A 10,631-nucleotide genomic window follows, 5' to 3' on the forward strand; every position below is an offset into this window, starting at 1 on the left:
GAACACATGTACACCGTTGTTGCTAAGTACAGAAGGCATTTTCTGCTTCTGAGTCTCAAGGTCTGCAGTTCACTTTTTATTATCCTGATCCTTTGTTCTTAACAGAAACACACCCAAGCCTAACACTGTGACCATGTCCACTTTTACTGGAAAAAGGGCAAAGGATTTTAAAGGAACTGATCTTTTACAGACAGCCTCCCCCCACCAGCCCACCCAAATCCATTTTCTGCAACTTGTACGCATCTTATTTTCACCATTTGTAACAGAAGTCCTATCAACGCTACCAAGCATGTGCCTTAGCTGATGAGGCTATTTAACTAAGCAAGAGGTTTTTGGAAAGCTGAGGTAAAGATTCAGTAGAAAACAGCATCAGCAGTGAAAACACTTGAGGGAACACATTGGCTCTTCTGATCAGGACAGCTTCGCAATACAGTAATAACATGTCGCTACACCAAAGCTGCTTTTTCTACTGTTAGTCAAGACACAAAAATGCAGCCCTTGAGCAAACCGTGACCATTACATTTAAGCAAAAACCAGAAAAAGAGAAGCGCCCAAAAAATGACCACCTTCTTTATGCTTAAGTTGGCTAGTATTTGAAATCATCTGTTGATTTCTGTCTTGTTAGGTTCTTGCTATTCCACAGGTTCTAGGCTTAGAGGTCATTTGTTGCAATTTAGAGTTTCCCTGTTACTAAATTTAGTTTAAGGCAACCCCAGTTCCAAAAAATAAGTTTATGATTATTTAGTGTTACAGCTGCAGAAGCAGGAGGCACAACAGTAAGTCTGCCAACTAATGCAGCCTGCACAAAGTGTTTCGAACCACAGAGAGAGGAACTCCTAAAGTAAAAGAGGAGTTATGGAAGCCCACTGCAGACAGAGCATCTGAGAGTTCTGGTTTTAGTTCTTCCCTCTGCCAATGCAATCTCTGTAAGACTAATACCCATCAGGAGTTTGGAAGCATGCTTTACAAGAACATTACAAGACCAACAAGTCAGCTGTTGGAGCTTAGTGTTTTCTCTCCTGATGTCATCAACCCAACACTGTCACCATCAGCTTCATTTGGCTGCACACAAACTGAGTACCAGCCACACGCAGTTGGAAGTTTAAACATGTAGGACACAAAATAAATCCTTTATGTCTGTATTCAGATAATTAAGCCTTCAATTCTGCAAAATGAGTTTCCCCATATAATGAAACAACAGTCAATTATTTGAAAAAAGCTTAAGTTATGCCTGAAATAGAAATTGTTACAGGACTGTACATGAAGTATGGTGTTAGCATAACTACTCTGTACATATGTTCTTAGCCCACAAACACTATGAAAGGCACTTGATTAATGCTGCTAAATTAGTAAGTGATAATTTTACTATAGTATGAAAGCAGAAGAGCACCACAGGAGGAAAAGATTGCTCAGCAGCTCTACTATTCACCCAGCCTCTTGATAAAGTACGCATTATTACAATGGTATACATGTATAATTACTTACAGCAAAGCACCAAAAAAGTTGGCTATTTGGAAAAGGGAAGAGGTGTTTTTTTGTGGATTTTATTGTTCTTTTTTCTTTTTTTCCTTCTCTCAAGAGGTATACAAACGGAGAAAACAGAAGAGAAAACAGTTAAATGTGTTAACACTTACAGACTGGCTAAACAGAGTGAAAAAAGGCTACATAAAATGCACGGTGGAGGGAACCAGCCCCAAGATATGATGAAGTTGCTCTGCAAAGCACTGAGTTCTCAGAGCAATTTGAGTTTTCTTGGAAAGCATGTGCTGTAGCTACACATGCTGTAACAAGTATGAGATGGCAAAAGCCAAAAGGAAAAAACAGCCTAGAAACCTACCATATGCATTGCTTGAACTTCCTTTGTTAGAGACTTTTGGAGATTACATCTACACTCTTTTCAAGGGCTTGGAAGAATGGAAGAGAAATAGCTGCCATAAAAGAGCAGACACCTTGTAATGATACCAACCAGGCCCTCCTCCTAAGACGATTAAGACTTCCCAAGTGCTCATTCTCATAAGCCTAAGAGTGATATGTTTCAGCTACACTACGTTAAACACGCAGTCCCACGGCAACTTCAGTCTCCCTGATCTCAAGGAAACACTAGCAAGGGTCCAGGACTAGCTTACCTATTGCTGTTGACAGGAAAAGGACTGTAGGCTACACAACTCAATCCTCAAAGTCTAACAATGGCCCAGGAAAGAAAAGGTTTTCCCCTTCTCATATACTACCTCTTTCCCATCAGTACGTTCACCGTACTGTAAATATTAATCCCAGAAATCTGAGGTGTTCGAAAATTGCTATATCTTGGCTGCAGCTCCAGAAAGACAATCTGCCTATCAAAGCATGTTACTCTGTTCCCAAGCAGCAATATTTCGGTGTCTCAAACATACCTATCACCTTCAAACCATAGAATGGGCTGAGTTGGGAGGGCCCCACAAGGATCACCAAGCCCAACTCCCAAGCAATGTAGCTGCCTCATTCCTCCTGCACATCCCTGACAGGTATTGGGAAGCAAGGGGAAGGGTGTGGAGACACAATACAATCCCTGCCACAAAGGAGGCCTGACAGACAGGACTCTGCTTTTGGGGATGACTTTGTTTGAGGGAGAGAGTGGAAGGAATTCAGTAAGGGTGAAAGAACTTCCAGAAAGCTCCAGGGCAGGTGCCCAGTGAGGAGCACCACGGGCACACACTTACTTCTGAGAGGTTGATGCCATGAGTGCCGCTGCCGCTGCCTGCTGGGCCTCAAACTCCTCCCGCTGCAGCACATCCTTGGAGCCGATGAAGCCGAGCCTCGCCAGCTGCCGTGCCACCTCCTCACTCTGCGGGAGGAAGAGGGATGTGGTTAGGGAGCAGGTTCAGTGCTGGACCCCAGCTGCCCCCACTGACAACTTGAGCTGCAGGGACACAGCTCTGCTCTGCACCCAGAGGAACCACCTCCCAGCAGGCCCCCACACTACCCTGCAGATATTCTGGCAAGCAGAGGAGGGCTCCTGGGCCCTTCCTTAGCTAGATAAAGTAATAGGGCAAAGCTGAAGGCAATCTGCCCAATACACCTGTGAAATCAGCTGCACCAAGGCAGGCAGGGCCGCAGGTAACCTGTGGGCTGTGCATCACTGGAGCCTAAGGCAGACCCAAAGCTACAGCTCTGCACCACCTCACCAAGAGGCCTTAGGCACTCTGTGTTGAATGCCACCACAGATGCTGGCAGATCCAAGACACATCGGTCAGCAGCAAAGGAAGCACAGCAGCTGAAGGCCCGCAGGTTCCTTCCTGCATTGTTCCTTCCTGCACCTCACCTCAGGAAAGAACACGTGTCTTGCTTTTTATATGTCTGGCTGGAAAATGATTCCTGAGGTTAATTTAACCTCCACACAGCAGAGTAGCACTGATGAGTTCAGTGCTCAGGCAGTGAGGTATTTCCTCTCCAGGCTGGGGCACCTGATAAGCTCTGACAGGCAAAATGCCACAGGAAATACCTCCTGCCACTTCCACCCATCCAGGAGCTCTGGCCAACTTTTCAGGAGCTGCAGGAAAGCTGCCAGAAGAGGTCCGGGTTTCTTAAAGCCAAAAGAGGATAGACAGGCCCTTTCTGAAAGCAAACCAGTAGGCAACGGTGACTGTTTTCAATACCTGCTGCCTCTAAGCCTGTGACAGAAAACCTTTTGTGACTTAACCCAAAGTGTTTTCCACTGAGCAATGGGCACTGTCATTTTTAGAGACCAAATATTCAGCGGTCAGCACCAGCTGAGTATCACCATGATGTGACTTGTTCAACCACGCGCATCCCTCACTATGATTCAGGCTCAAAGTCATGCTTCATAAGCAGTGGACACAGCAAGATCTTCCCTGTTTTGGCTAAAAAAACAGTGCAGCAATGGCTCAAAGGCAGCACTGCACATCAGAGCCAGGCCCATTGCATTCGCCTCATGTTGTGCTTCTAGACAGAGGGGCGTTTCCTGCTGTCTTTGGCTGCTCTGGGTGGACCTCAGCTACCAAACTGCTGCTCACACAACAGGCTTCCTGGCCATGACCTGCAACTTGAGGCTTGCTTCTGAGCTCCCAGAGCTTCTGGCCAGCCCTGCTGCACCGTGAGCTCTGCTGCCACGTCCCATGCTCCGCTTCAGACTGAATTCAGCCCAGTTTGGGGGCTTACCTGCACACAGCAACCACACCACCTGCAAATGGCTCACGCTGAGAGGAGCGTAGCAGTTACCAGACACCAAGCACTTCACCCAGCAGCATTTTGCCAGCCCACCTCCCCTCAGGAGCCGAGCGCGGCTCCTCCACACCCCACCCACCCCCCGGGACCCCTCTGCCCGCTCCCGGCGCCTACCTCCAGGTAGTAGAGGTCCCTCGGCGTCACCTGCGTCTCCAGGTACTGCTCGTAGGAGCCGAAGGGCTGCTCCGCCGGCTGCTCCTCCGGCTCCTCCGGCTCCTCCGGCGGCTCCTCCGGTGGCTGCTCCGGCGGCCCCTCAGCCATCGCGCCCTTCCCGCCCGCCGCTGTGGTAACGGCCGGCGCGAGGACGCCCCAACGGCCGACGGTCAGCGGGCGCCCGGCGGGAACGGAAGGGACTCTACATTCTTTTATTTTGGGTCTTTTTCCCCCCTTTTTTTTTTTTTTTTGTTTGTCTTTGTTTTTTACCTCTTTTTTCGCCTTTTTTTTTTTATTTGCATTTTTCTTGCTTCTTTTTGCTGTTTTTCCCTTGTTTGCTTTTTTTTTTTTGCCTTTTGCTTTTTCCTTTTTTTGCTTTTTTTTTCTGCTTCTTCCTATTATTATTTTTTTTTTACTTTTTCACCTTTTCTCCCTCCATTGCTCTTTTTGCCCTTTTCCCCTTTTTCTTGCCTTTTCTTTGTCCTATTCCTTACTTTTTTGCCTTTTTCCTCTTTTCTTCCCCCCTTTTTTTTTTGCTTTCTGCCCTACTTTTGTGTTTTTCCTTTATTTTTACTTGTCCTTTTCCTTTATTTTCCTTTGCCTTTTTGCTTTATTTTTTCTTTCTTTCGCTTTTTTTTTTTCCCCATTTCAGTTTTTTCAGCACTTGTTAGCATCACGCTTTGAGCTGACATTCGCGAGCGCCGCGCCTCTCTCCATGCAGTTCCGTGCCTAATCAGTGTCTGAAGCCTTTTTATATCTGCAAAGGCTGCGGTAAAAGATGACTCAGAAAGCAAAGGGAAGAGGAGAAAAAAAAATTAAAAAATCGAGTTTTAGGAGTCGGTGCACATTGTGCAATAGCACTGTCTGCAGCCTTGCTGACAAAGAGCTCGAGGCATCATGCAAGAGTCCTGCAGCGGGTGAGGTGCAGCAGGGCACATGTCCCGGTGCCCTTTGCAGGGCTGCCTGCAGCAAGCCTGCTCATTAACCCCCGGCCTTGGAGGCCAGGCAGCTCTGTGCCCCTCCCAAAGGGTTCAGATGCAATTGCCAGCTGCAAACAAAAGCACAGCAAGGCTGACAAGGCTTGTGAAACGCAAGAAGGTTGACACACTCAAAAAGTTACCTTTATTGCTTAAAACTCTCTCAAGTCAGCTACAGACTGCTTTTAGTTTAACAGAGGTATTTACCCATTTATTTTCACCTTGTCAGCCTCCTTCTGACCAGCAAACCCGTTTGGGACCAGGAGGGGTTTTCGGCCCATCCTGCTCACATTAACCTGCAACAGCTTCGCTGCCAGTGCTGCCACACCACGCTCTTCCTTACAATACCACCACCACATTTAAATTAATGAATGAAGTGCAGGGTGAGGCCCTGGTAGGAGAGCAGAGGTTTTATGGTTCCCCACAGGTTCAGCATAAATGTTTTCCAGGTGTGTGCAGACCAACTCTGATCAGTGTATCCACGGGGCTGCACATCTGCAAATGGCCGTCCTCCCCCTAACAGCCTTTACAAAGAGATATATTATTGCCAACACAGTTCCAAAACCCTCTGGCACTTGAGAGTTACTGGACGTAACTCTTGTACGAAAATGATTGTCGACAGCATCACCAGCGAAAACGGTGCAAGAAAACACGTCCGAGGCGGAGGCCCCTCATGGCTTCCCTCAGCAGCAGCAGAGCAACGCCTGCGCCTCACTCCCCATCCACAGCAGCAGCTCCCGCTCCGCTCCGCCAGTGCCCCCACATCCATCCCATCTGGGAATGGGGAGGGGTACCAGGCTCTGCTCCTCCCCAAAAATCCCCTGCAGCCTCCTCTTGGCACGGCTACCCGAAGCGAAACTTGAGGCGGTACTTGACAGGGCCATGGCTGTGCCGCGGCAGGGTGGCCGCTGCCGTTTTCTTTGGTGGTGGTGGTGGAGGAGGTGGTGGCGGCTTCTTCTCGGGCCGGGTGACAGTGAAGGCCAGCTGCGGCGGGGGGGGCTGTCGGAAACGGGGCAAGAAGTGCGTGGAGACGTGCTGGGGGCGGGCGCGGGGGCTGCAGCCCCGCTTGGCTTTGCCCCGCTTGTTGAGGGCCACGTACCACTCGCGACCCGAGCGGCGGCCGCGGTGCACGGCCGAGGCGTAGGTGTTGTAGCTGTTCTCCTGGAAGCGCTCCCGGAACTGGCACTCGGATGTGAAATGCGCCTGTGGAAAGCAAGGGGGGGGACACAAAGATGGGTTAGCACTGCCGTTGCTCTCCCAAACCGCTCCAAGTACAGTGGACACCCCGCAATTTTGGCCTCTGGCCCGAGGACCCCAAAGCCCACTCCATCTCCTTGCACACATCACTCTGGCACCAAACCTGTGTCTGATAGCCTACATGGGCAGCTGGCATGCAGGTTGTAATTGCATTGGAGTTATTTATAACCTCCATTTTCTTCTGAAATCAACTAGGGTCATTCTGCCCCCTGCTATCTGTAAAACAATCACAGCATCGCCCCCTGTAAATGGGGCTGCACAGTCCCCCAGCGCTGGGGTTTTGGGAATAAGGCAGCCCACCGCCATGAACCATCAGCTCTACTCCCTGCCATCCCAACAAAATGAAGCATTTCTCATGCAAGTTGGCAAAGCAGCAGGTTTAGGGGCTGCCAGGTGAGCAGGCACAGGGGTAAGGTGTTTGACTGCAGCCACATCTCCAGAAGAAAATGCAAGGCACATCAAGCAGGTCCTGACCCCAATGAGAGCATGTAACGCCAGCTATCCATCACCTACAACCACCATGGGGCTGGGACGGATTTTCAACTCCTAATTGAACCAGAAAAGTTGAACCTTACAATGCAAGGCACAGAATCCCTAGCATGCAGTACATTTTTTCCCTCGTAACACCTTGAATTAAGACTCTTTGCATCGAAGAAATGTGATCCTGGCAACTTTTGGTTGCTTTCCCTTCTTTTTATAACCCATGGTGCTGCACCGCTCATGTACAACCATCCCCCTTCTGGACACAGCTTTGCTCACACCAGCTGCTCTGTGATGCCCTGACAGCCACAGCGATGCTCAGGCGAGATAACTGCATTGCCCACACCACAGGGAGGTTTTAGGTCTGACCCAGGCACTTCTCCTGGGAAGCTGCGAACCCAGAGAGCAATTTTCAGAGCAGCCCAGAGGCCCGCAGGCATGGTGTGATCCGCAGCACAGCACAACGGCACCGGAGCGGCTCCTGCATCAAAGCGCAGCCGTGAGTGACGGGCGCAGGGCGCGCTTTGTGCTGCTGCGCACTCATTAGGCCATGAAATAACTTTATCCCGCCGAGGCAGGGAGGAACAACAGATGCAGGCTTTGCATTATCGGTGTTATTCAGCCCAGCCATCTTCAGGCGTTTGGGTCAAGTTTCTACAAATTGACAGCTTTCATCAGAGTAGAGCATCGTGTGCCCTCGTCCCGCTGCTCGTTGCCCTCACCAAGGTCGCTTCCACGCTGCCCTGTCTACAGCAGCGATTAACCATGCATGGATGGGGTTTGATTTAATTTCTGCCTGCACCATGGCACGCCTCAAGATGTCGAGGGGAACAATGGGGCCATTATGAACTGCAGGGGAGGGTTGGGGACCATACTCGGCGATGCTTCCATCTCATTTCATGTTTGCTTTGGTCTCATCTCATGTTTTCACTGTGTGTTTTGCCTGCTCCTCTCTACCTACACTGCTCCTGCTGTGCTCATTTTTCCCTGTTTTACCTTCACCCAGACATTCCCACTTTCCCCAGCCTCTCCGTCCAGTTCGCAGAAATCAGCAGCGACGCGCTCACCATTTCTGTATCATTAGGTTCCAGGAGCAATGCTCCAACAAAACCCGAGGGAGTTTTGCAAGCACATAAATACCGCTTTATGTCAACTTGTGGGCTTGTGCAGCCCGAGCACATCGCTAACACCCACATCTCGGCCGTGAGGCTGGGCTCACCCCCACAGGGCAGGCAGCCACACTTCCCGCAAGCCATTGCCCTCAGCCCTGCAGAGCCCTCCCGGCAGCCGCAGGTGCCCCGGAGCAACGCTGCTGCACACACGTGTGTGTGCAGCTGTCGCAACGCCGTCAATACGCAGTATGTACTGATAATCGGGGGTTTACTTACACTTGCATGGAGTTTTCCTTTTTTTGACATCGCTAAAAATTTGTTGCTGAAAACTCCTCGTATTCCTACAATCCCCTGAGACACAGCAAATATTTCCAAAATACCTAGGATGACAGAAATCCCAAAATAAATCACAGTTCTCTCCACATCAGCGTGACAAAATTAATAGTAAAAATAAAAAATAAAAAGCTCACGTTTGCATTTCACCTCCAAAAGACCCTGCTCCTCAGTAACCTGCCTCTGTGCAACACAGCTGCTTGTTCACTCATAAAAACCTGCATTTACTCCAGTACTGCTATCGGTTTTGTCCTATTATTATTATTTTTAGCTGGCGGGAGCTGTGTCCTAAGCTACAAGCCCGTGATGAACAAAGCAAAGGGCTTTCAGGCTGAGGATGCTTTTTTGCAAATAACCAGGGGTGCCTTGTTTCCCAGCCAGCCCCATGGCTTCACAAGTTGTGCCAGTGCTGCTGGGCCCTCACGGGATCCACAGCACCAGGAAAAACTCTTTTTCCCTCTCAGATTTCTCACTTGTTTCAGAGCCAAGTACAGCCACACAATTTGGTCTTGCCTGCGCTGGTGCTGGGGGGTTTGCAAGGAGCTGTGGTTTAAGGGGTGATTTCGGCCTCAGCTGTGACAGAACAAGCTCCCACCTGGGGAAATCCCTCCTTTTGGGTGCTGGCCACCAAGGCTTGACTGCCACAGCTCAGATCTCCAAAATCTGGGCAGTGGGCAAGGGCGAGAAAGGAAGCCACAGGAGCATGGAGCCCTGCATTTCTGCAGCCAGCCTGCTGCCACCCACCTCACCCCAACTCCTCACAAACCTGGATGTAGAAGTGCATGCCAGATTTGGGGCTGAAGCTACCACCAACACCAGTTTTTTCCTGAAGCTCCCCACCCTAGGAGTGCACGTGGGACCCATAGCTCATCCCACAGCAGGGCCAAGCATCACTCCTCACCGCCACTGCCACGTTTCGCACCCCTGCACAGTGTCATTGTCCCCTTGGCACAGGTGTCCCAGCATGTCCCCACCACCCGATGTCCCCTCCTGTCCTCTTACCGACACCACAGCTCCTCGGGGCACACAGCGGCTGCTCCCAGGGCTCTGTTTTCCCCCTGGGACAAAGTGGCCCCGGAGGAAGGAGTGCAGGGATTAACATGCCGAGAGAAAACACGACGCCACACTTAAGCCCCCGGCCCCGCGGTATCGGATCTCCGCCACTTCCCATGTTTATTTTAAGGAGGAAGTGAGGCTCCCACAGGCCCCACACACCACGGGGCACCTGCTGGGGGGTCGGTAGCGTTGTCCCCATGCCCATGGGGCTGCACCTCGATGCCACGAAGTGCCATCAGTGGCACATGCCTGCGACCCACATCCCACGGCGCGGGCCCGAAGGCCACAAGTGGCTGGCTCCCACGGCTCCGCCAGCTACGGGGCAAGGGTGGGAGAGTGGCCAGGTGGAAAAAGGGGGCTTGGGGGGCGAGCGCGGCGCGGCACCCCCCCGTCCCCTGCACTCACTGAGCGGGCTGGCGTCGTGGGCGCCGTCCACCCGGCCGTCGGGGTGCAGCTGCAGGTGGAAGCCGATGCCCACCCGGCAGTACAGCCGGCCCCGCCGCCGCCCCGGGCGGCTCCGAGGGAAGCGGCTCGGCCCCGCGGCCCAGGAGGAAGAGGAGGAAGAGGAGGAGGTAGAGGAGGAGGAAGAAGAAGGAGCGGGGGCGCTGCGTCCCGCCTGCGCCCCGCCGGGCAGCCGCTCCCGCCGGGCTCGGGCAGGCAGGAGGAGGAGGAGGAGGAGGAGGAGGAAGGCCGGGCTCATGCTGCCGGCGGGAGGGAGGTGGAGGAGGAGGAGGAGGAGGAAGGGCGGGAGGAGGGCGCCGCATCCCCGCTCCGCCGCCCAGCACCGGCGGCAGGGGGCCGCCCCTCCCGCCCGCTGTGTGCGCCCGGGGGGGCACCGCACCTGTGCGGAGCCCCGAGCCCCCAGCCCGGGCTCGAGGGGTGCGGGGCCGCCCCCCATAGACCCACGCCCTCCTCCGTGGACCACCCCAACCCACCCCACCCCCCCCAGCCGGGGCTGCGCCTCGGGTTACGGGGGGGGAGCGGCTGCGAGCCCCGGGGCTCCTCCGGGGCACGGCGGCGTTGGGTTGCAGCCCCGCCGGGA

The 10,631-nt window shown here is 52.4% G+C and overlaps 1 protein-coding gene across 1 annotated transcript; it reads right to left on the reverse strand.

The window, feature by feature from the left end:
* Window positions 1-5,504: 5,504 nt before the first annotated feature.
* Window positions 5,505-10,353, reverse strand: FGF5 (fibroblast growth factor 5). Its single transcript, XM_032186802.1, is given in 4 exon segments — window positions 5,505-6,554; window positions 8,477-8,580; window positions 9,995-10,304; window positions 10,306-10,353. Coding segments are annotated over 4 exon segments (822 nt in total). The 3' UTR covers window positions 5,505-6,194.
* Between the last annotated feature and the right edge of the window lie 278 nt (window positions 10,354-10,631).

The sequence above is a fragment of the Aythya fuligula genome, chromosome 4, assembly GCF_009819795.1.
Source record: "Aythya fuligula isolate bAytFul2 chromosome 4, bAytFul2.pri, whole genome shotgun sequence".
In the NCBI taxonomy this organism is placed as follows: domain Eukaryota; kingdom Metazoa; phylum Chordata; class Aves; order Anseriformes; family Anatidae; genus Aythya; species Aythya fuligula.